The sequence below is a fragment of the Peromyscus maniculatus genome, chromosome 8 (genome assembly GCF_049852395.1).
Source record: "Peromyscus maniculatus bairdii isolate BWxNUB_F1_BW_parent chromosome 8, HU_Pman_BW_mat_3.1, whole genome shotgun sequence".
Taxonomy (NCBI): domain Eukaryota; kingdom Metazoa; phylum Chordata; class Mammalia; order Rodentia; family Cricetidae; genus Peromyscus; species Peromyscus maniculatus.
The window spans coordinates 35,660,552-35,686,206 of record NC_134859.1 but is presented as its reverse complement, the minus strand read 5'-3'; the positions used below and the strand labels follow the sequence as shown (position 1 = coordinate 35,686,206).

General features: G+C 50.5%; 1 protein-coding gene across 1 annotated transcript in view; it reads right to left on the bottom strand.

The window, feature by feature from the left end:
- The window catches only part of Col23a1 (collagen type XXIII alpha 1 chain), a 304,909-nt gene that overhangs the window by 30,057 nt on the left and 249,197 nt on the right, over nucleotides 1–25,655 (bottom strand). The window contains exons 4-7 of the mRNA XM_016009602.3: nucleotides 24,842–24,849; nucleotides 22,842–22,868; nucleotides 2,903–2,929; nucleotides 1,541–1,567 (exon numbers count right to left, since the gene is read on the bottom strand). Of these exons, the coding sequence (XP_015865088.1) occupies nucleotides 1,541–1,567; nucleotides 2,903–2,929; nucleotides 22,842–22,868; nucleotides 24,842–24,849 (89 nt within the window). The remainder of the gene's footprint in view (nucleotides 1–1,540; nucleotides 1,568–2,902; nucleotides 2,930–22,841; nucleotides 22,869–24,841; nucleotides 24,850–25,655) is intronic.

Here is a 25,655-nt window from a genome sequence, read left to right as displayed (position 1 = left end):
TCCTCATCTATGGCTGCATCTCAGACATTCAAGATCCCAGACACAGTGTGGCCTCTGGGTGGCTGCTCCCACTGTGTCCACTCACAGTTCTTGAACCTTGGACTAGGGAGAGATAACAAAGCCACGAGCTTTGAAACGGGCTGTGTAGCAATAGCTACAAAGGAGCCTGATTCTCGTTGATCTCCAAGCCCCAGAGTTGTTTCTGTGGCTTTGATGACATCAGCCAGAAACAGCCAAGAAGATAGATGTGATACCTACCAGCTGCACCAGCATCTCATCCACCCATCAACAAAGGACCATTCAGACCACGACCTCATGAGACCTTCCCATAGCTCTGAGACTGCTTTTATACAGATGGACAAACTGAGGCCTTCCCAGCTGGGTAACTTGCCCAAACCACACAGTAGTGTATCTAGGCTGTGGAGAGGAGTCTCTGAGCCTTCAGGTCCTGTGTCTTTCCATGGCTTTCTCAGCCCCGTTGGTAGTTAGGGGCACTGATTGGTTCGTTCGTATTACCTAGGCATAGCTGCATGTGGCCTCTGAGGCCCTCACTTAGCCCTGCCACTCTGAGCTCTGCTCTGGTCCTTTTTCCTCCAGATCCCTCATCTTGTCCACACAAATCTCCTCTGCTCCTTTCCAAGGAACTTGGTGGGTCCTATGTTTAAAGCCAAGTACCAAAGGGGCCATTTCCCAGAGCTGTTGGATCTCATGTTCAGAAGCATACAGTCTCCTCCAGGGTAGTTGCTCTTTGGAGTCTAAACTCCATCTATTTATCAGTGGATGGGCCATCCATCTTTATATCCATTTATATACTCATCTACTTACTAACTCATTCATCTTTCTACTCATCTACCTACACATCCATCCATCCATCCATTCATCCATCCATCCATCCACCCACCCATCTACCCACCTACTCATCCATCCACCCACCCATCATCCATTCATCCACCCACCCATCATCCATCCATCCATCCATCCATCCATCCATCCATCCATCCACCTACCCACCCATCATCCATCCATCCACCCACCCATCTACCCACCTACTCATCCACCCACCCACCCATCATCCATTTATCCACTCACCCATCCATCCATCTACCCACCCATCATCCATCCATCCATCCATCCATCCATCCACCCACCCACCCATCCAATTTCTTCATGAGGGGCTGCCAAGATAGCCCTCAGCCATTTGTGTCCCTAAAGGGGTGTCTTCCCCACAGATAACACCATCCACCATCACCATTCATGCTCCAAGCCCTCCAGACATGCTGCTCACTACAGAAACTGCCTGTTTTGTTATGCTGGGACACCAGAATCCAGACCCAACTCTCCCTGCATGTGGTACATGAGCTTGTGGCCCTTTTTAGCGATAGGCATTGACATTGACTGCTTTACTCCACAGATGGAGAATTTGAGGCTTGGGGGTTGGGGGCTGACTTGCTCAATTTTCCCCTCTGGAATCAAGGTTGGAGTTGGCTGCTGGCCTCCTTCATCAGCACACAGTATCCAGACAGCATCCAGCTGCACTTACCTTTTCCCCTTTGGGGCCTGGAAGTCCCTGGGCAAGGAAGATAGAGAAAGAACAGGCATGAGTGAGATGAGCTAGGCTGGCTCCACTTCTGGTTGACCCATGGCCGTGAGGGCAGAGGGACGTGTGGAGCTAGCAGAGCCGTGGGTATCTGAGCGGAACACTACACAGGCCTGTCAAGCTGTCTCTGCTGCCTCCCGGAGGCTCCACACCTGTCCTCAGCATGATGGAGATGAGGGTTTGGGGGTCAGCAGCCATGGTTCACAGGCATCCTCTGAGCAGGAAAAGGGTGCACACACTAGTTTTTCTCTCTAGAGGGCACACACATTCCATGCTTTGTCTCTGCTGGGGAGGAGGCCATTGTCCAGAATGCAATCTAGTCTCCAGAATACTTGTCTTTAAGAGCAGTAGTCTCTTGAATTTTAGGCTCCATCCATCTACCCTTCAATAGATCACCCACCCCCACCTACCCATTTATCCATACATTCACTCTTTTCCTACCCTCCCATTTATCTATGTACTCATCTACTCATCTGCCCACTCATCCATTTACCCATTCATGCGTGAATGCATGCATTCATCCATTCATCTACCCATCATCCACCTACCCATTTATCTGTTCCATTCATCTATTCACTCATCTATTTACCTACTCAACTACCCATCCACTCATTTACCCATCCATCCATCCATCCATCCATCCACCCACCCACCCACCTATATATCCACCCACCTACCCACCCACCTACTCAATCCCCATCCATGCACTCATTTATCCACTTATCTACCCATCTATCCATCCTTTCAACCACCCACTCATCTGTCCACCCATCCATTAGTCCATCCATCTACCACCCACCTTATCAGCACACCTATCTGCCTACTGGTTCACCCACACCCTGTTATTTATTTAACTGTGCATATATTTCCTTGTGCACCTTGTTCATCTGCTGAGGATGCCTGTGGACCGTGGACTCCTGGAACAGGTATTGAGAACTTCCCAGCCTGATGCCCATCATGGAAGTCTTGAGAATGTGTTAGACATTCTGTGTCTAGGGCCTGTTGAGATAGACTTGTAGATTGTGAAGGTTGACTAAATGCTGGGAACTGTGCTGCCCGTGGTTCTTTATAACTCCCTCACACCTCCTAGGCTCTCCTTAGAGGGAAGAAGGGGAAAGGTCATCTCCATGGTTGCTCAGTCAGCAGGTGGTGGCGATGGATTTGAATTCACATGACAAGTGGCTTTGTCTCGCTGCACTATAGCTGCTGAACTAACTTCCCAGTCCCTTCTGGTGTCCCATGGTCACTCCACCCCCACAGTGGCAGCCTACCCCAGGACCATTTAGTACTGTCGTGGTGACTTACTGGCTTGCCGTCCAGACCCAGAGGTCCCTGGAACATGAGAGAGAGCAAGGGTTACACACAGGAACATTCCTTCCACGTCTTAGGACCCCAGTGCATTATATAGTGACAAGAAATCAAAGCCTCTCCTGAGTCCTGAGGTCAGGGTACATCCCAGGTGGCCCGGGTAGGGAGTGGGGGAAGGGCATTTGGGTGTAGTCAGCCACTCAGAATCCCCTCCTCTGATAAGAGAACCCCAATTCTTCTCTAAAGCCCTCCCCATCATTAAGTGGGACTGTTGAGGGTGGGCAACGACCATGCATTCTTGTCAAGATGACAGGTGCAGGCCTGGGGTGCCAGTTGAGCCATGAGCATCATGCCTGGGACTTCAAACGGTGCTCTCAAGGGAAATAGGGCTCTTTTCCCCCAAGGGGATTGAACCAGGGTTCCTTGGCCCCCCATGTGGCTTGAGAGAGAGAGAGAGAGAGAGCCACGGAGAAGAAAGCAGAGCTGAGAGTCCGAGAGAAAGACAGTGCCCAGGGCTGGAGGCTGCTGTGGTCCCGCACACTTCTGCACACTTGGGTTTCCCCGAAGCCAGCTTGACGTGAGCAGCTGTCACTTAGGCTGGATGACTCCGGAAGGCTGAGCACTCGGCTGTGGCATGGGACAGCGAGGACTGAGAGAAGCTACATGATCCTGGGGCCAGGGCTGAGAGTAGGGTATCTTAGGACCGCCAGGCCCCCGGGGTGTCTGCAGAGGGCCACTGACCCTAAGACTGAACGAGTCTCACCCTGCCTCCTTCTCGGGCTAGAAGGATACAACATGTGGGGATTCTGCAGACCAGGGTTGCTTGGTCACTGCAAGCCCCTGTCCCCTGTCTTTGTCACTACTGTCCCCTCATCCCCATATGTATCAGTTTAACATGTACTTCACCTTTGACCCCAGGAGCATTGCCTGCAGCCCCACCCTTCTGAGTCTTTACTTACCCTGTCCCCGCTGCCTGGCTTAACCTTCTCCTTTCTGCATATCTTTCCCTTTTTTTTTTCTCTAAAATTTATTTATTTTATGTATGTGGTATTCTACCTGCATGTACACCTGCAGGCCAGAAGAGGGCATCGGATCCCATTCTAGATGGCTGTGACCCACCATGTGGTTGCTGGGACTTGAACTCAGGACCTCTGGAAGAGCCGCCAATGAATGCTCTTAAGGGCTGAGCCATCTCTCCAGTCCCTGTTTGCTTGTTTTTGTTTTTCGAGACACGATTTCTCTGTGTAACAGCCCTGGATACCCTGGAACTCTCTCTGTAGACCAGGCTGGCTTCGAACTCACAGAGATCCGCCCGCCTCTGCCTCCCGAGTGCTGGGATTAAGGCATGTGCCACCGTTCTCTCTAGCTTGGTTACCTCCTCTTCCACTAAACCTTCCAGGTTTCTTTATATCCTAGAGTCAGGTCATTTGTCCCCGTTTCTGGCGATATAATCTGATGGCCGCATGTTTAATGTGTGTTCTACACAAGTGTCTCTGATAGCCCGGAAGAAAGTTTCCTCCCCTGGCTCGAGCACACGAGTGAGGCCTGAACACGTGGCCAGGGAATGCTTGGATCAAACATCCCTCCTCAGAAATCCTGAGCTCCAGGCTGTGACTGCAGCCTGGTTGGTAGAGTCTTTGCCTAGCGTGCACAAAGCTCTGGGTTCAATCCCCAGCACCACATCAAAACCAGGCACACCTGGAATCCCAGCCTTCAGCAAGCGGAGGCAGAGGGATCCATAATTGTAAGGTCATCTTCAACTCCATAACGAGTTCAAAGCCAGACTGAACTACACTGGACCCTGTCTCAAAATCTGAAATTTCAAGTAGCAACGCAATGCCCAACCAGTGGACTCCTTCATGTGGTGAAACTTTGCTTTATGCACACAGTTATTCAAAGTATTTCATTAACAGCAGGCTCTGGGCATAAGGTGTACTTGACATGTCAGGGGTTTTGTGTTTAGACTTGGGTCCCGTCCCTATAATAGCTCAGCAGACGTATGCAAATACGGGTTGAGTATCCTTCATCCAAAAGGCTTGGGACACATGTATTTTGAATTTTTCTTTTTTGTATTTGGAATGTTTGCATTTACATAATGAGATATCTTGGAGATGGTCCCAAGTGCAAACATGAAATGAATTTATATTTCATTCGCATATTATCTGCATATCTTGAAGGTAATTTTGCATGCTATTAATAGTTCTGTCTGCTAAGAACAATGTCACACTGTAGAATTTTCCAGCTGGGTGTTATGCTGATAATCAAAAAGTTTCCAACTTTGGAGCACTTCAGATTTGCAGATGAGGGATGTCAACCTGTCACCCGAGGGAGGAAGGAGAAACAAACGGGACAGATAATGGATGAATTCTGGCACTTCACAGCCAAGAAGGGGGCATGTTCATCTTTGGGCTGGGGGTAGTGGAAATCATTAGGGAGAGCCACTTGGGGAAATAATACTTGAGGATTTGGATCTAGTTTGGATGTGGTGAACATGAGGGGAGGTAGGCAGTGTGGGTAGAGAAGGACCTGACTAAATTGGAAACAGGGAGTGTTGGGGTCTTGATCTTTAGGACAGAGTTGACCCACAGCAATCATCTTTTTAAATTTTTTTTTTTTTTTGGCTTTTTTTGAGACAGGGATTCTCTGTGTAGTTTTGGTGCCTGTCCTAGATCTCTGTAGACCAGGCTGGTCTCAAACTCACAGAGATCCACCTGCTTCTGCCTCCCAAGTGCTGGGATTAAAGGTGTGCGCCACCACCGCCCAGCAGCAATTATCTTTAGGACAGAGTTGACCCACAGCCATGACCTGCTGAGGTGGTTCTGGGCTTATCTCTGATGAGGCCGGATAAGAAAGGTCTCTGAATTAATTCCCCTTCTAGGTGAGTGGTTGGGCCTCAGAGAGACTGCTGGGTGGAGAGTGTTTACTAGGAGTCAGTGGCCACTGAGGAGGAGGGGCTGAGAGGTAGGTAGAGGAAGGGACATCCTGCTTTGTAGTCAGATGGATCTCCCTGGCTTAATGACATGCTTCTGATGTCCCTTTTGTCCTGGCAGGATGGAAGTGGGAAGAGAAGGGCTGAGTTCCCTGAGCTGTGAAACTTCCTAGGGTGGAAACTATTCATCTCTCCTCTACCTGCCTCAGACTGATGCCCCGTGGTCCACTATCCTGTAAGCTTGTCCATGGAGAGATTCTGTGGTCCAGGAAGTCTGAGAAACGTTTAGTTTCATTCTGTGAAGCAGGTTTCTTTCCCACAAGCCTTGTCTAGATCAATTTTTAGTTTGTGGGTTTCCAGTCTCATGGGTGCCCCTGCCCCCCATCTTAGGGCCTGGCTGAGACTAAGCATAACAACCCAGGTATGAGGCTATATGGACTGTTTACAAAGTAGGCATTCCCGTGGGCTGGAAAAGGGCTTAAACCTGGCTCTGGGTGCTTGCAAGAGAGAGGGCCTCAGGGAAGGGCTAGGAGATGGTCTGGCTAATTCTAGAACAAATCTGGCTGTTGCGTGGTCAGGCTAGTTAAGGCAGGACAGAGTCCAGGCAGACTGGAAGGACAGAGCCCCAGACTGGCTGGATGCATGCTCTTGGCAGCAGGATTAGGTCTGGGTATTTTTCCCATCAAGGCAACCCACCCACCCCAGACAGCGGGGAACCAACCGTCAGCTGATCCCGCCCATCCAGAAGTTCCTGCATGAAACACTAAGGAGTAAAGTAGCTTGAGCCTCACTCGGCCTGGGTTCAAATCCCTCCTCTGATCCACGCTACCCCGCCTGTGGGAAACCCTTCTCCTCCCTGATCAAAGCCATAGGATCCACCAGAGGTTTTCATCACCCTCTGCCCTCCGTGAAACCCCACAGCTGTTTACAAGTCTCAGTTCTGCTTGAAGTCGCTTTTCCTCGAGGGGATCAGCTGGCTCCCGGATGTTTCTGGATGTTCGAGGAGCAAATAAAACCCAGGCTGTACATGAATCGAGAGCAAAGCCCCAGGCAGGCTCAGTCTCCTGCCTCACTCAGTGACCAGGATGTCCCAGGCCTTGAGCTTATCCATAAAGGTGGGAGGCATGCTGTTCTCTCAAGTGACAAGTTCAAGTCAGCCTCCCTTTTTTCTTCCTCTCTTAGATCAACCCATGACAGGGGATGGTTAGAGGTTAGTTGATACAGAATTGGTGTTTGAATCGGCCTTGGCAGAGGCAGTGCTGGGAGTGAACTTCCTGCGGCTTTCTGAGTGGGTAGGGCTGTGCCTCCTACTGGCATTTTTTTTTTTTTTTTTTTTTTTTTTAGACAAGGTCTCACACTGCAGTCCTGGCTAGCCTGGAACTCACCATGTAGACCAGGTTGGCCTCACACTCACAAAAGATCCGCTTGCCTCTGCTTCCAAAATGCTAGGATTCAAGTTGTAAGCCACTACTCCTGGCACTCTTTAAAAAACAATGATTTGGGGCCGGAAAGATGGCTCAGTGGTTAAGAGCGCTTGCTGATGTTGTTGCAGGGGACCTGGGCTTGGTTCTCAGAACCCACATAATGGTTCACAACCCTGGGTAACTCCAGTTTCAGAGAGCTGATGCCCTCTGGTCTCCTTGGGCGCCAGGTAGGTATATGGTACACATGCATGCAAAGCTTATAAATAAATACATAAATAAACAAACAAATAAATAAATAATATTAGGTCCATTTATAAAAATGATATATGACAGGAGCCTTCCTTCCTTCCTTCCTTCCTTCCTTCCTTCCTTCCTTCCTTCCTTCCTTCCTTCCTTCCTTCCTCCCTCCCTCCTTTCCTTTCTAATTTATTTATTTTCATTTTATGTGCATTGATGTTTTGCCTACATGTATGCCTGGGTGAGAGTGTCGGATGCCCTGGAACTGGAGTTACAGACAGTTGTGAGCTGCCGTGTGGGTGCTGGGAATTGAACCTGGGTCTTCTGGAAGAGCAGCCAGTGCTCTTAACCACTGAGTCATCTCTCCAGCCCCCAGCAAGAGGGTTTCTGACAAAGTAAGTCTGGGTTGTGGGGTCTGGAGGCTCCATCCCTGGGGCCTCAGGATGATCAGCCACTGAAGGCTGTGGGAGCCCCCCCTTCATGTTGGAGATGGCAAGGGCTGGGTCTGAAGCATTTTGCTGCCTCTGCCAGGGCAAAGGTGAAGGCAGTGGGGGTGGAGGTTATCTGAGCGTTGGTCCTTTTTAGTTTAAAAAAAAAAAAAAAGCATTTATTTGTGTGTGTGCATGCATGTGGAGGTCAGAGGTCAACCTCTGGGCATCAGTTGTTCCCTTCCACTTGGTGGGTTTTGGAGGTTGACCTGGTCATTAGAGTTGACAGCAGGTGCCTCTACCCAGTGAACCGTCTCTCTGGCCTGGTTTGTTTTTATTTTTTTTGACAGAGCCTCCTACAGCTGGCCTTGAACTCCTGATATTTCTTCTTCCGCCTCCCACCGCTAGCATTATGGGTAATCATCATATGCCTGGATTGAGCTGGGTCCTTCTTGTTGTGGCTCTCCTTCCCTGAGATGGGCAAGGAGGGACCAAACCAACAAGCTGGCGATGTTTAGATGCACCCAGAGCCGCTCCTCCCAACCAGAGCTGGGTGACTGTCTTGCTTTCTTCCTGTAATTAATGCTGACAGCTCCTGCTGGGGGAAATGGAGCCCTCAAAACGCATTGGGCCAGGGCCCCTGGATGAGGGGGCTTACCAGGATTATCAGTTCAGGACCTAGTAATTAAGCCCCAGATGTTGACGATTCATCAAATTACAAGGCCGGTGGGGTCTGAGGTCCCAGCCGGGGAAGAGTGCATTACTCCATGAAGGCTCCGTGAGCCTTGCCCCAGCCTTCACCAGGGCTGGCCCATGGGCAGGAGTAGGGGGCAGCCCCCTCCAGGCAGGTCAGCCCCATATGGTTCTGATTTCTCAGGCCTGGCTGCTTGCGTACACATGGACTGCAGTTCTAGTCTAGGCTTTAACAATTTCCCAAACTTGAGTTCCCTGCCCCGGGGAAAAGGAAGAAAGGGCCTCTTCAGTGTGGGGGTCCAGCTGCAGCCTGGGCCCTGCTAGTGGCCTCCCGCTCTTTCCAGAGACCTTAGGTCTGGGTGCTTTGCAGAGTGGCCTCTGCACCCCGAGTCAGAGCGAGCTGTAGACTCACAGGCGTGTCCAAGCTACATGTGGCAGAGGATGGCTATGCATGCAGCCTAACATCAAATTGCAAACTTATTTAAAGTATTATTTTTTTTGCAATGTTTTTGGAAGTTGATCACACATTCCTAAGTGTGAATTTTGTATCAGATGTACAGATGACGGCTTGTGAGGTGACTCAGAGGGTAAAGGCACTCAGCGCCGAGTCGGACAACCCGAATTCAATCCCTGAAACCCACATGGTGCAAGGAGAGAGCTGGCTACCTCAAACTGTCCTCTGATTGCCACGCACAGACTGTGGCGTGCACGGGTCTCTCTCTCCCACACACACACAAATAAGTATTAGATATACCGATGATAATGCCACTGTCAAAAGCTACAGATTTTGTCAACTAACAACTGCGAGGTTAAAAAATAAAAACAAAAATGACCACCACCACGACAAAAAAACCTCAAACCAACCAAACTAGCAGCCAGGTTGGAAAAAACAAAAACAAAAACAAAAACCACTGACAGCTGGGTGGTGGTGGTGGTGGTGGTGGTGGTGGTGGTGGTGGTGGTGGTGGTGGCGGCGGCGGCGGCGGCACATGCCTTTAATTCCAGTACTCAGGGAGCAGAGGCAGGTGGATCTCTGTGAGTTCGAGGCCAGCCTGGTCTACAGAACGAGTTCCAGGACAGGCTTCAAAGCTACACAAAGAAACCCCGTCTTTAAAAAACCAAACCAACCAACCAACCAAACAAACAAAAAAAAACAACTGACAGTTCACTTCACTCTGAGGAGTTTGGAATGGTCTTGAAAGGCAGGAAGACCTCCCAGCCCCGGGGACGTGATCCTGCCTGCCCAGGACTGTACTGCCTTCTCAGCCGGTCACAGCCCCAGGGCCCTTGCTTGCTCCACTCTCTCCTGCTTTACATCCGCTGGCTGCCCGGGAGCGCGACCTGCCAGCTCTGTAGGGCACGGGTGTGCGACCCTTGGCCTGGGTCTCTTTCAGCTGTGAGATGCTGAGCCACGGAAGCAGCTGGCTTCTATTTGGTGGAGAGGGCTTGCTCAGTGAGTGGCCTGGGTTGGCTGGAAGCAATTACATCGATGTCCCCATCACACACCATGGCTGGAAGAGGTGGTGTTTAAAGGACTAAGCCTTTGAACTGATCCCGAATATCTGCTTAAATTACTTATTCACCCATTACTGGTATTTGGTGGGGAGAAACATGATTGCCTTGTCAGGTATCAGGAAAAATTGCCCCTCTTTGGGGAGGAAGGGATAAAGGGCCTTGACTTGCAGTGGCTGTGGAGGGAACGGGGTATGGGAGTGGGGAGTGAGGCTGTGTCCGTCTGAGATGCTTGTGTGCTGAGAAACTAGATACAGCAGACAGGCTGGGGTGCCCTTTCAGCACCAAGCTGACCACGGTGTGGCTCCAACTCCTCGGGGGACCCAGGGGCCAGTGACAGAGACAGCTCACGGGTGACAGAAACTGGGGATGTTCTGTCTCTCCTTGTTCACCAGCAACCCCCCGCCCCCCTAGACCTTATCCAGGCCAAGCCCCTGCGTTGCCCTTGGTCTGATGGGGTACTTGCTCATGTCCTCCCCTGTCTACTCACACATGAGTTCCTAGACTCTCTTTTGTGCACTGGAGGTAGAACCCAGCCCGAGGCAATCCACCACCCAGCTCCCCCTCCAGCTCTCCCACCTGGAGGAGCAGCATGGACTGCTTTGACTTCCACAGACAAGGCAGGCAGAAAAAGCATCGCCACCAGCAAAAAGGGACTCCCAGCTTTTCTTGAACATCAGAAAATGCTGTGAGGATTGGGCAGGACCCCACTGAGATGCCCCAGGCCATCCCGCCCAAGCCCTCCAGGTCTCTAAGCTTTCTTGCTGGCTTTTTTTTTTTTTTTTTTTTTTTTTTTTGGTTTTTTCGAGACAGGGTTTCTCTGTGTAGCTTTGTGCCTTTCCTGGAACTCACTTTGGAGACCAGGCTGGCCTCGAACTCACAGAGATCCGCCTGCCTCTGCCTCCCGAGTGCTGGGATTAAAGGCGTGCGCCACCACCGCCCGGCCTTTTTTTTTTTTTTTTTTTTAATAACTTCTTATCTGGCTGAAGCCTGCAAGGCACCAGTGAGCTCCTGAGCTCATGTTTCAGGAGCTGAACTGTCTCTCTGGTCCTTGTACACTCCCGAGCACATCTCTCTTCCTTCCCAGAGTGGCCTCCACTATCTTCCATCCCTGACTTCCCGAGGATGGCATGCTGGCCATGCCCCTGCCCTTAGACCTCAAGAGTGAGCGGCCCATTTTTCTTGGATGCCCATGTCCTTCTTTGGGATAGGGAAGTGGAATGGATGGGATGAGTCCCCTGGGACTCGGACATCAGAGGAGGGAGGGAGGGGACCCTCAATGAGGCAAGCTGCTGCCACTGCTGCTTGCTCCTCATCAGCCTGGCCCCAGGGGGGTGGGGGGGGTGGGGTGGGTGGGGTGGGGCGCATCCCCATTTGCCAGCCACTAGCTTGTTTTTTTGCTTTGTTTTGGTTTTTCTTTTTCTTTGAGAGAGACTCTCACTATGTAGCCCTGGCTGGCCTGGGACTCACTACGTAGCCTAGGCTGGCCCTCAGACTCAGAGATCGGCCTACTCAGTGTTGGGATTCAAGGCGTTCTGCTAGTCACTGTTTTGAGAAAGGGTCTCATAAAGCTTAGGCTGGCCTTGAACTCATCATGTGGACAGGGATGACCTTGAACTCTTGATCCTCTTTCCTCTACCTCTTGAGTGCCGGGATTGTTGGTGGGCATCATCATGCCTGTTTTTTATGTGGTGCAGGGATCGAACCCAAGGTTTGGTTTATGTTAGACCAACTTCCAAGTGAGCTACATTCCCAGCCCCCCACTGGACTTTTGTTCTTATGTCACACGTCCATTCCTCGAGGCAGCAGCCCTGACCCCTGCCGTGGGCTCACAGCTACCTGAACCCTGTGGACACTGACCACAGTCTAACTGGGGAGCTGGAGCTTACATGAATTGTGGATCTTCCTCTCCATTAGTCATAGACTCCCTAGAGGTGAGGACCTTGGGATGTATTTCTGCTACTACATCTGAAATGCCAAAGAGCCCTGAGCTGAGGACACAGGAAACATTTGTTGAACAATGCTTCTGACACAATGACAGCGATCCCATGATCCAGTCTCCCACCAGCGCTGGTGTCTGACCTGTGAGCACTAGAGGGCGCCCTTGCTCTGCTATCTGCTGGTCCCAGCTAACTCCGGCCACGGTGTTAACCTCGTGGGAGGCCAGTCAGGACACTCTGCAGCTCTGCTAGCCTCAAGGGCTCCCCGCTGCTGGACTGGGTGACCATAGAGTAACAGAAACTGCCATTCGCTGAACCCAGTGTGAATGCCCAGTCCAGGAGTCATACTGGGTCTCCTAGCTGCTACCAGGGATGCCAGGAACACATCTCAGAGGGGTTGGAATATGCCTGAGGTCACAGTCTATGGGGACCCAAAGCTCATGCTTTCTTAAGCCATGGGAGCTGCAGGAGTAGCTTCCTACCCACACCCCTGTCTTCTCTCGAGTCTTTCTTGGGGAGACCTGAACATGGGTCACTGGCCCAGTTCACGTCTGTGAACTCGCTCCTCCACTCGGTGTGTGAAGTGCGTGTGGCGAAGTGAGGAGCGTGCCAGCTAGCCTGCAGGTTCCACTTTATGGCTGATGACTGGCAACCAGCAAAGTGAGGAGCCACCTTCCTCTGCCTGGGCTCTCACAGTGCCTCTTCCTCTTCCAGAGTGACATGTGGGCAGGAGGCCCCTGTGCCAGGAAGATACAGAAGCAGGAGAGGGCGTGAGTGGCCCCTGGAACCTGAGCACGGGAGCCTCCTGGCTGGCTGTGGTCATCTCCCTTTCCTTGGCGGCCTCACATGGGCCATTCGCGGGAAACTGAGGAACGGAGGGCCAGCCCCAGACCACGGCTGGACTCCAGAAGTACCTGTTTTGCTCTGCCTCAGGGGAGAGGGCTGGGGAGGAAGCCAGCACAGAGGCCCTCTTCTGCAGGCCCAGCTGGCCCTGTCTTTGAGGTTCCAATCTGGGGACCATTATGGGGGACTCAGGAAGTCTGCTTTTACCCGTCCTCACTCTGCCCAGCATCTCGGGGGCTGGGAGCCGCCCTGGAGGGGTCAGATGTGAATGAGCCAGAGGATGTTAAAATTTAAAAAAGCACATGAATTTGGGGGTATTACAGATGAATCATTTAACTAATTACATTTTTACAATCAAAGCTGTTTTTGAACTAGAAGAGTGTAAGAAAGCATATGAGTGTGTGGTGTTCGTGGTCCTTTTTTGTTGGCTTGATTAATTCCAAACGGTCCAACTGAGTTATTCATTTCGAAATTGGTCCCAGGCCGGGGCCCTGTCTGGCAGACCACATTTCAGCCCCGAGCTCACACTGTCCTCTGGGACCTCGGTTGTCGAGGCTCCATGACTGATGTTGGAGGCAGTGCAGGCCCTGCTTCCCTGGGTACTGTGAGTTTAACCAGGCGAGGGCTGTGGGTGGTGCTCAGGCCTGGAGATGCGGGCCTGAGGGTTTCTGATTCCAGTGAGACCTGCCCCATGCCCTGGGATAATCTGATTCCTCATTAAAACTTTTTATTGTGTTTATTTATTGGGTGTGGTGTGGGTGAGAGTGCCATGGCGCTTGTGTGGAGGCCAGAGGACAACTCCCAGGAGTCAGTTCTCTCCTTCTACCACGTGGGTCCTGGGGACTGAACTCGGGTGGTCAGGACCTTTAACTGCTGAGCTTTCTTGCTGGCCCCAGATCCTAAGCTAAGGTTCCCACCCAGGCTGAACCTCACTTCTCAGCAGGTCTCCTTTCTCCTTTCTCAATCCCATCTTTGTCAGCAAACTACTGTAGTCTCTTCCTGCCTCTGCCCTGAAGTGGGGGCACCTTTAAAATGTGTGGTGGGAGAAAACCTTATTTAAAATGCTGCTCATCAGAAGTGCTTCAGGAAGCTGCAGGCACACTCAGTGGAAGACTGCCTAGTGTGCACTTAAAAATCTAAATTCCGCCGGGCGGTGGTGGCGCACGCCTTTAATCCCAGCACTCGGGAGGCAGAGGCAGGCGGATCTCTGTGAGTTCGAGGCCAGCCTGGGCTACCAAGTGAGTTCCAGGAAAGGCGCAAAGCTACACAAGAGAAACCCTGTCTCGGAAAATCAGAAAAAAAAAAAAAAAAAAAATCTAAATTCCATCTCTGGTACTGTCAAGCACGCACGCACGCACGCACGCACGCACGCACGCACGCACGCACGCACGCCCCCAGCAGGCTCAGTTGCAAATGTCTGTAATCCTAGCACTTGGAAGACAGAGGTGGGAAATCCAGGAGTTCAAGGTCATCTTGGCTATGCAGAAAATTCTAGGCCAGCCTGGGATACATAGACTATTTGCATGCGTATGATGAGATAATTTATGATGAAAATAGATTCTTTTTTTTTTTGTTTGTTTTTTTTTTTGTTTTTCGAGACAGGGTTTCTCTGTGTAGCTTTGCGCCTTTCCTGGAACTCACTTGGTAGCCCAGGCTGGCCTCGAACTCACAAAGATACGCCTGCCTCTGCCTCCCGAGTGCTGGGATTAAAGGCGTGCGCCACCACCGCCCAGCAAGAATAGATTCTTAAGTGTGAAATTCACACATGGCTCATTTATACTTTATACATCGAATCTAAAGGTAATCTCGTTTTATTTATTTATATTTATTTATTTATGTATTTATTTATTGATTGATTTTTTTTGAGACAAGGTTTCTCTGTGTAATTTTGGTGCCTGTCCTGGATCTTGCTCTGTAGACCAGGCTGGCCTCAAACTCACAGAGATCTGCCTGGCTCTGCCTCTCGAGTGCTGGGATTAAAGGCGTGAGCCACCACTGCCTGGCCTCATTTTATTTTTATAATCTAGTTTTTGGTGTTTTGAGATAGAGTCTCATAGCCTAAGCTGGCATGGAATTCTCTATGTAGCCCAGGCTACCCTCAGATTTGTGATCTTCCTACTTCAGCCTACAAGCACTGGGATTAGAGGTGTATACCACAGTGCTAAACTCCTGAGGGTGATTGGTTACAATATTCTCAGTGTTTGTGTGTGTGTGTGTGTGTGTATGTATGGCGGCCCGAGGTTGACGCCAGGAACCAATCATTCTAGATCACTCTTCCAGTCTATTTACTGAGGCAGTGTCTTGAGCCCACCCCAGAGCTCACCAGCGGGGCTGGTCCCGAGAGTCTGTCTTTACCCTCTGAAGGTAGGATAACACCCGACCTACCATATGCTATCACACATACCTGGCCTTTCTGTGGGCTCTGGGGATCTGAACTCTGGTTCTCATGCTCTTGAGACAAGCCTTTTGACCATTGAGTCATCTCCCCAGCCTCTGCACCTGTGCTGTGACTGTCACAGGTCGGGTGTGTCATTTCCCACTTGTGACATTACAAGCTTCTGATCGGAGGCATTTCAGAGTTCTGGATCAGAGAGGCCCAACCCACTCAGACCTGCCCAAAATTCCGCAGAGACTTGCAGAGCACCGGTCTCCTCTGGAAGGTGGGCACGGGAGCTGCGGGGGTTGTACTCAGCGTCACTCTCTCTCCTTTCTGCCCATTGCTCACACTCACTGTCTCTGAACACGTGGGGCCACACCGCGTGGCCTGCTCTCTCGGGCCTTTTTTCTGTGTGCATAGTGCCCGTGCTTGCTCGGCATGGGATGCCATCCCTCAAACATGGAACATGCACAGGGACCATGAGCTGTGTAGAAGCTAGGTAACCTGAGAGAACTCATGAGCTGTGTAGAAGCTAGGTAACCTGAGAGAACTCAGTATTTGGAAGCGGTGTGCAGATTGAGCTGATTTCTAAGCAGACAGAACAGAGATGGCGAGGGACAAGGAAGGGCAGGGTCCACAGAGGCGGGAGCCGGGCTCCCCATGCCACAGTGAGCTCCGGAAGAGCAGTGGGACCAAGGCCCTGCCCCAACCTTAGACTTGGGGCCTCCAGAACTGTGAGCTGCACAAGCCCCACTTCTGTCTCTTTCATGGTGTCCATATGTGTGCACACGTGTCAGGGTCAGAGGTTCATGTTGCTTCAGGGACACTCTGATGGCTTCAGGGATGCTCTGTGACAGTTCAGGAGGCACGGGACTGGGGGGATCTTAGACCCCTGGTAGCTGTCTCTAGGGACAAGTGTTTCTGAGAAAGAGAGTGCAGTTTCACTGTCCCCTTGGTTCCCGCTGCCTTAGTGAGCCTCTCCATCCAGTCTACAAGGTTCCACTCCATGCCACCCCTGGACACCACCCCCGCCACTCCCCCTCCTTTCTAAAGATTTTCTAAAATTTATGTGTGTGTGTGTGTATGTGCCTGCATGAGTTTATGTGGCACCATGTTATGACCCTGTGGACACCAGAGGGTGGCATCAGATGCCTTGAAACTGGAGTTATAGGGTGTTGTGAACCCGCCGATAAGGATGCTGGGAACTGAACCCAGGTCCTTTGCAAGAGCAGCTGTTAACTGCTGAGCCGTCTCTCCAGCCCCCTGGACACTTCTCTCCCTTCCACTCCCTCCCTGCCACTTCCTCTCTCCCTCCCCCCATCCTGGCCTCAGGTGGCTCTTCAGGAAGCTTGCTCCACACTCCAAGACCCATCCCCTTCTCTATTTTCCTCTGCCGAGAGTATTCACAGAGTTCCGTATCTTGTCACTGAAGTCTCAGTCCAAATGTCATTCTGTCCTTCTTGATTATTTGACCCAAATCACTCAACTATCTCTGCACCCACGCAGCACCCTCACCACACCCTCCTTTATTCTCCTTCTGGTACATTCCACTGTACTCAGGACTGTTCACACTGCCTCCAGAAGGTAAGCGGGAAGCCAGGGAGCCATGAAACCAGCACCGAGAGTGAAGGAAATGGAAAGCCTAAAGAGGAACATCAAGATTTGCTGAGGGTGACTAGAAAGCAGCCTTGGGTTTTCTGTACAAAGGGTGAGAGGTGGAGGCAATATTAAACCCTGTGTGACGGACAAGTCATTTTCACCCGAGCTACGTACATCTTAGAGGGGCAAAAAGGGACGTGAGAAACACTTTCAGGATGACTCCGTTGTGCCAAGATGATCTCTGTCTCCCACCTCCAGTGTCTAGAGACTGTGACTGGGTCTGATTTACCTTTGTGCCTTCCCTGTGTATAGCACAAGGCCTGATATCAAGCTTCCTATTAGTGAGATGCCGAAACCACTTTAACACATAAAAGCTGATTAATTCCCCCAAGTGCTGGAATATCACGCCTGGGGCTCCCCTGCAGCCCCTATTGATGATTCACAGTGCTTGGTGCTTAGAGCTCCCCCTGCTGCTGGTCAATACTAGACTAAGCCCCGAGCTGCTTCTTTCAGTTTCAAACTCTATACCTGCAATTCTAGCCTTTACCACTAGGTGGCAGGCCAACACAACCTTTAACATATCTTTTTAATCACATCTTTCACCACTGCGTCTCATGAAAATACACTCCAAATTAAAACAAGACATATACATATGGACATATATTTAAAAACTTATCATATTGAAATACATTAAAAGTATGATAATACCCACAGTTGGCCAGAGTTTGGAGAAACAGGCGGCATTTGTGCGCTGTTGGTGGGAATGTAAATGACTGCAGACTCCCAGAGGGCAATTTGGCAATGCACATCAAAAGCCTTAAACATGTGCAAATCCTTTGGTGCAACAATTCGACTTATAGACATTTATTCTATGGAGATAATCACAGAAATAAGCCTTCACTTACTCCCAGGATGTTGAGTGTAAGGATGAAAAATTGTCCCTATTAATGATAGAACTTGGAGACTGGCTAAATAAAATTATGCATGTGATCAGATACTATGCAGCTATTACATTCTATTAGGGTTTTTAATGGTGTGGGAGTGTCTGATGATATATCAAATGAGAGAGAGGAGCATGTCCCTCTAGCCTGGTTTCTATAGGAAGTATGGAAACAAAGTGGCATATAAAAAATGCTAGAATAACATGAAAATAGTGAGATGCATCGTCTGTGGGTGGTAGGAGGAAGGAGGACTGCTTTTTCCTTTTTTTTTTTTTTTTGGTGCCTTTCTCTATTTTCCAAATGTTTTACAATAGACATGACATGCATTTATTGCGACCATAAGGTTCTGTTAACAAGCCCTTGGGGGCACAAAGGACAGAGCCTCTGTTCAGGAAGGGCACGGAGACAGTGACCCCGGAGCCCTGTCAGCTCTGACCCCCTTGAGTCTATAACCTGCCTCGCAGATGTGGGTGGCCCCTGCTGCCCCCCGTCCCTCAGCCGCTCCTCCTGCCTGCACATATGGACCTGGTTTCAGCTGGGGGGTGGGGTGGGCAGAGGGATGAACGTAGAAAGCACAGGCCAGGGCCCCACCCCAGCCTTTGCTCCGTCTTTTCTTGGTCTTTCTCCCCCCTGAGATTTCTGGCTCAAGGGGAAAAAGAAAATCCTCCCTGGTCCTGAAGTTTGCCAACAAAATGAACATGGCCTCTAAGATTCCCTCAAACAAACAAACAAAATACCAACACTAAAATTCAGCAGCTAAACATCCTAAAACTGATCAGTCTCAACATTGGGTTCCTATCCAAATGCCTGGGTGTATGCTGAGTGGATTCGAAGGATTTCCTCATTTTTTTCCTTCATTAAACATTTGAATTACATCATCGTTATTATTTACTTGCTTATTTATTTACTGGTACGTGTCCATGCATATGCGTGTATAGGCATGCACACCGCAGTGTGTATGTGGAGGTCAGAGGGCAGCTTTGTGGAGTTGGTTCTCTCATCCCACCTTTCACATGGACTCTGAAATCGAACTCTGGCAGTCAGGTTTGCATGGCAAGTGCCTTTAGCCCCGGAGACATCTTGCTGGCCCTTCTTTTCCATTCTAAAAAATAGTTATGTATTTAAATTGTTTTTTAGATGTACTTTATTTTATGTGCATGAGTGTATGCATGCATGTATGTATGTTTGTGTATACATGTATGTACATATGTGTGCCTGATGCCTATGGAGGTCAGAAGAGCGCATTGGGTCCCCTGGAACTGGAGTTACATGGTTGTGAGACACCATGGGTGTTGGGAACCAAACCTGGTTCCTTGGCAAGAACAAGCACTCTTAACTGCTGGGCCATCTCTTCAGACCACGTTTATTTATTTTTGAGTCAGCGTTTCATGTAGCTCAGGCTGACTTCAATTTCAATATGTAGCTAAAGATGACTTTGAACTCCTGATCCTTTTCGCCTCTGCTTCCCAAGTGTACATCAACACTCCAAGTTTTATGGGGTGTGGGTATTGAACCCGGAGCTTTATACATGCTAGGTGAGTGAGCACACTACCAGCTGAGCTCTATCCTCACCATAGAAGTTTTATCTTGTCGGACTTGGATGATGGTTCAGTAGGTAAAGTACTTCTGACAAGCATGAAGACCCGGGTTTGGATCCCCAGCGCCCAGGTGAAAGCCAGACATGGTGGCATGCATTGATACCACCAGCACTGGGGGCCTGGAGCGGGGGGGGGGGGGGGGGGGGGGGGGGGAGAGACAAGCAGATCTCTGGAGTTTGTTGGCCAGACAATCCAGCCAAAATGGTGAGCTCTAGGTTCATTGAGAGACCCTGTCTCAAAAAATAAGTCCCCCGCCCAGGGGTATGTAGGACTGATGGGAAAGACAACGGAAATCCATCTCTGGTCTCTCCATGTTCATGCAGGGCGAGTGAACCTGTGCAGGTATGTGTACATACATGAGCTTTGTTGGGACAGGGCTGTGGCTCGGTGGTACAGCAGTTGCCTATTATGCATGAAGCCCTGGGTTCAATCCCCCAGCACCGCATAAAAATTATCTGTAAATTTGTAATTGTTCACAGTCATGAACAAGCTGATGTGGTGAGGTGGTCTCTTCCAATATATGTACAATGCGTAACTGTGGCAGTTGTGTTGACCCCACGGGAGCCATCGGTAGCTGACCGCAGGCTTCTGTTTTCCATAGGCCAAGAGAATGGAACTGAACTCAAACGCCACAGGTGGAAGGAGCCCACAAAGTCTAGCTTCTCCCTCACTGGGACTGCTTTCTCTCTGGCAGCGGGTACTCCCTCCCCACAAAGGTCTCAGGAAACCGACAGTCCATGGGGCAGCGCCAGATCCAGGACCAGAACCAAGTGCTCCTGTCCACCCAAGTTCAGCAGTGGGCTAGCCCAGGCAGTGGAAGGCAGGACCAAGGGTCCATACACCAGCCGGCAAAGAGTGACCATGGGCTGTGATGTCGGCTTTCTAGGGGATTTGATGGGTTCCCTCATCACTCACTGGACCCAGCTTGCCTCAGTGACCTGAGGAACTGTTTCATGAACTCAGGGTGGTAGCTTCAGGTCTGCAAACAGGAAGTTTGAGCTCTTGGCACACACATCCTTACACCCACCCTCATCCTAGAATCCACAGATTCCCCTCTGTGGGCCAGGCTTGGAGCACATTTCATATGCTACATTTCACATTTAACTCCCACAGTGCCTTTGATGGCCCATCAGATGACACTGGTTTGCCATGACCTGCATGTCATGAGTGCCCCTTGTGAATCTCCACTCAACAGAAACCCAGCCTCCCGAGGAAAGGACTTTCGGCAACCTCTACTGACCGAAAGGAACCTGAGGTTCAGGCATGCTTAGGGGTGGGGTCTCCTACTCCAGGCTTAAGGGTGGGGTCTCCTACTCCAGGCTTAGGGGCGGGGTCTCCTACTCCAGGCTTAGGGGCGGGGTCTCCTACTCCAGGCTTCTCAGCCAGCCAGTGGCAGAGACGGATTCAAATCTGCTGCTAAACTCCACACTTGGCCTCCTGCCACCCCCCCCCCCCCACCTCCCCGCTTTCCTAGACCTTGGAAGAAAGCAGGGATAGCGCTGAGAGAAGAGGCCTTTGCAGGGGGCAGACCCCCTGGCAGCTGTTTCGAACAAGTCCCTGCCCCTTATGCAGGAGAAAAATGACTTCCATCACCAGCCAATGGCTCTGATGCTCTCAGCCCGTGGAGGGCTCCCGGTTCAATCAGCGTCTGCTCACAGTAAACAGCGGAGACTTCCCACTCTCCTGTGGGCCTTGCATGTGCGGAGAGACTTAACTTGGAAAGTTCGCTTTGAGATTTTTGCAATGGTGTGAAAGCAAAGCATCAGTGGGAACGGGACTTGGAGTTTGGGATCCGGTTCTTCCAGGGTAGCGTACATGCTGTGTGTTAAGATTCTCTTGCCTGCAGCTGGCCATGGCAGGGAGCCGAAGCTCCGTATCTGCTCTGAGATCATGACTGGGTAGGAGCGTGCGGGTGTGGGAGGGGACATCAAGGCTCTGCAACATGCTGTTCCTAAACAGGATGGTTGGGAAGTTGGATGGACCAGGTACTTTTTTTTAAATATATATTTTCAATCGACAGTGGGCTTGTTGGGATGCAATTCCCCCCCCCCCCCCACCAAGAAGAGAAGCCTGTGCTTCCCCAAGACCCTTGCTACCACGTGCAGGAATCAGAGTGAAGGCTTGATTCCTTACTAGTCAGGAAGAGGTTCTGGGACCGGGCAGGATTTGACCCCAGTGTGCTCTGTGGATGTCACATTTCATCTATATGTCATTCACATTTCATCTATATGTCATTCACATTTCATGTAGAGCCCCACTGCTCTGGCTCAAGAGGTCAGATTGCCTGCTGGGGAAGCTGCCTCAGCTACCCAGGAGACCCCAAAGGGGCCTGGACCTAGCACAGTGTTGCTTTGGGCACAAGATAAATGTGCCCAAAAGGTCCTATCGCATCTTATCACATCCTAGAGCGCACTACCTATGACTCATTGTGTCCTTTATGTGGGATTGTCACCCCTTGGTCTCATTCAGTCTCAGTGCCCATACTTTGAGGCCTTCATTGTCTCACAGAGGCTCAGAGAGGGTGTGTGTCTTCACCAAGCTCTGGAGCCGTAGGTTTGGAATCAAGCCCAGGTCTCCCTGCTGCTCAGGGATGGACTGCCTTCCTCAGCCTTCTGGGAGGCATGCTCTGCAGGACTGGGGACCACATCACCATTGCCAGCCAGTTCTGACTCCAGACAGATCCCGGAACCAGCTGGCATTTCCCTCCTTGCATGCCCTTTCCCGAAGGCACAGAATAAACCCATGCATTCCACAGACACCCTGAGCAGCTCTATTCTACAGGCTTCACCAATTTCCTCCCCCCGACTCCTTTTCTAATGAGGCAAAAATCTTACTATGCAGATCAGGCTAGCTTCAAACTCATGTAAGGCCTCCTGCCTCAGCCATGTTTCACCTCCCCTGGCTTGGTCCTTGTGTGTTCCAGGGCATCAGCAGGGTCATCTCAACTCCTTGTCTTTGCTATGGTACTCATTTGGTCTGGGTAGGGACATCAATCCCCAAACACAAGCTAACTTGTTTTGTGAGGTTTTCATCCCATAAAGGTTAAACTGGAACTAACCAGCTCCCTGACTCTGAGTGGTAAGATCACAGGGAGTCCCTGACGCTAGGAAGAGGTACAGTGCCTTCCAGGGCCAGACTTGTATGCCCGACTCAAGGCTCCCCAGGGACACTGGGCTGGAAGGAGAGCTGTTTTTCTGGAAGCCTCTTTGCTTTGCCTGGGAGGCATCTCAGGAAGGCCGCGAGGCCAGGGTCTGCCCAGAGTGCACACTGATCCTTCCGTAGACAGAAACAGCCCAGCTACTGAGCAGAGCAGGAGGAGGGAGGTGGAGGCGAGACAGTTCAGTCAAGGTTCAGGAGGAGAATGTCGGATTAAAAGGAGGAGGCAGAGAGAGAACAAAAAATAAATGTCAATTACCGGGTAGCCATCTCGTCCTGATTGCCCCTGTGGTAATTAATAAGCCATTAATAATCAGAGTTTTGGCAGGAAACCATATGGCAATGCTTATAACTCTCTCCAGCCACATCCCCCTCCTGTTCTCCGTGTCGTGTGCAGAGAACTAACACTGTTAGCTGTGGTGTGCTGTTTCAGGGGGATGCTGCCAGGGCTCTGGTGGGTCAGACTGACAGCTCCTTCTCCCGTCAGAGGCCGTGGGGGCGGGGCTATGGGCCTTCGTCAGAGCCATCAAAGCACTGTATCCCTATGTGTCACCTCTATGTCAGTCCTGGCATAAGACAGAGGCCATGTGGTCACATAAGGCTGGAAGGATGTGTCACAACCACTGTGACCAAACCGGGGACTGAAAATGTCCCTTACATGAGGGATGCAGTAGACAGACACTCAGTTCATCCTTGCTTCTACTGGGACAGGCTGAGCTGAGAAAGTTCTGGAAGCTAGAGATAGGGGGGATGTGTATTGCTACTGACTGTTGCTCTGTCCCCCGGCTCTGTTTGAGGCCACTGACATCTGAGACAGTGTCCCACACGTGGACAACTACCTCTGTCTTCGAACCACCTCCTTCTTCAGTGGTAGCTTAAGAATTCCTGTTTGTTTGACCCACTTAATATTTTAACAATGGAGCCCAAACAAAACCATGCCTCAGTCCCTGCGTTTTGCATTTCCACAAGTTTGCACACGCTGCCTCAGAGGGGCCTGGGGGAACACTCTACCAGGAAGTGCACTTGTGGCCAAAAACCTACACATTTTTGTTGGCCTGTCTTTTCTTTGGCTCAAACTGATGCTACAAGCACAGAGAAGCCCAGATTCCGAAGGGTGCTGATGGGGGGTGGGGATGAATCATGGGAAGTAGAAGTCAGAAGCAAATTGGCTCATCTGAGGTGAATGTTGGCTCCTGTTGACTGTCAGTGTGCTGCTTGAATGGATGCATAGGGGTTTATCTGGCCCTGAGAACCCGCCAAGAGGAATCAAAGGCAGATACATCCATAACCAGGAGAAAGTGGGATTCCCAGGGCCACGGAGTCTCTGCCATTAAAGCAGCCTCTGGCCAAGGCAAACTCCGGGCTTCCCTTCACACCCTCTTTAAATGAAGTGACATTTTTACCTCCGCCAGCCAGCCAGGCTCACCAAGTCCCAGCTGGGAGCAAGACATGCTGGATAAGAAGAAAAATAAACCCCAGGATCCAGTGCTCAAGCCCAGCACTGTCTTGGCGCTACAATTTCAGCAGCCACAGAACACTTCGGAGAGATGAGCTAGCGCTTAGCATTTTTGTGCACAAAGTTGAACCTGTGATTTGGGGAGGAGTTGCTAGGTTCGTGTGAGCTCTCTTGAAAAGAAGCCGGTCTAGAATGTTCTACCAGGCAAGGCAAGCTCAGGGATTTCTTCTACTGTTTAAGAACTGATTCGGCCTCTGCCTGGGATGGATCCTTTTTTGCTTGTTTATTTCTGAGATAGGTTCTCATGTAACCCAAGCTGGCCTCAATCTCCCTATGTAGCCAAGGATAGCCAAGATCTTCCTGCCTTCAGTTCCCAAATGCTGGAATTATAGGTGTGTATTACTACACAGGGCTGACTTTTTTTTTTTTTTTTTTTTTAGATGGGGTTTCTTTGTGTAAAAGCCCCGACTTTTCTGACTTTCCTGGAACTTACTTTGTAGACCAGGCTGGCCTTGAACTCACAGAGCTCTGCTTGCCTCTGCCTCCCAAGTGCTGGGATTAAAGATGTGCGCCACCACACCCGGCACCACACAGTGTTTTATGTGGTGCTGGGGATCAAACCCAGGGCTTGTACATGCCAGGCAAGCACTCTACCAATTGAGCTACATCCCGGCCATTTTCTTTGTTTTTTAAACCACACATTTCTCTAACCAAAAGCTGAGTCCCTGGGAGTTGATTTCATAGAGAGAACCAAATAAATGTCTTATCTTTCTGGAAAACAGCACAAAGTCCGAGACACTTACTGGAGGACCTGCAAGACACAAGCAGGAGAGCCGCTGTCAGCATGGAAGGGTTCCCGCCCTGTCCTCAGCACACCCCTGGCCACAGCCCAGCGCATCAGCTCAAGGCCGCCATGGGGTCACAGTATTGCCCACAACGGCCTTGTAAGCAAGGGTCAGTCACAGAACCAAGAAGAGATACTTTCATCCTTGGAGGGGCCTGGGTGGCCACGTGGGAGGCATTGATGGTTCCCACATGCATGGGTTCATGTGTTCATCGTTTGAGGCTGGTTGGCACTTATTTGTGTTCCACTCTGGAAAGCTAAAAGTGAATTAGATCTTGCTTGTCCGATGAGCAGGTTTTTGGGTTTTAACAGGGAGAAGAGAGATAAAGAGGAAAAAACATTTTGGGTAGAGGGAAGGATGGGGGTAAAGGCATGTGACATGTATGGCTGGGCAGAGGTGGGGTGGATCACCACAGCACAGTTCTGGGGTTAGAGGTGCATGAGGAGGTTGAAGGAACAGTCTAGAAATTGTGGTAGTTGCTGTGATGAGGCTTGCCAACAGAAGAAAATGGAGGCTGACTCTGGCCTCTGAACATATATGTGCACACACATACACACACACACACACACACACACACACGCATACCTACACTCAAATACACAAACATACACACAATACTTGAAAAAATTGTGCTTGTATTTAACAGACCATTGTCATTATTCTGAGTATAACAACAATTTGCATCTCGTTTACATTGTATCAGGCACTTAGAGATGATTTAGTGTATCTGTGAGGATGTGGGTAGGTTATACGAAAATATAAAGTCATTCCA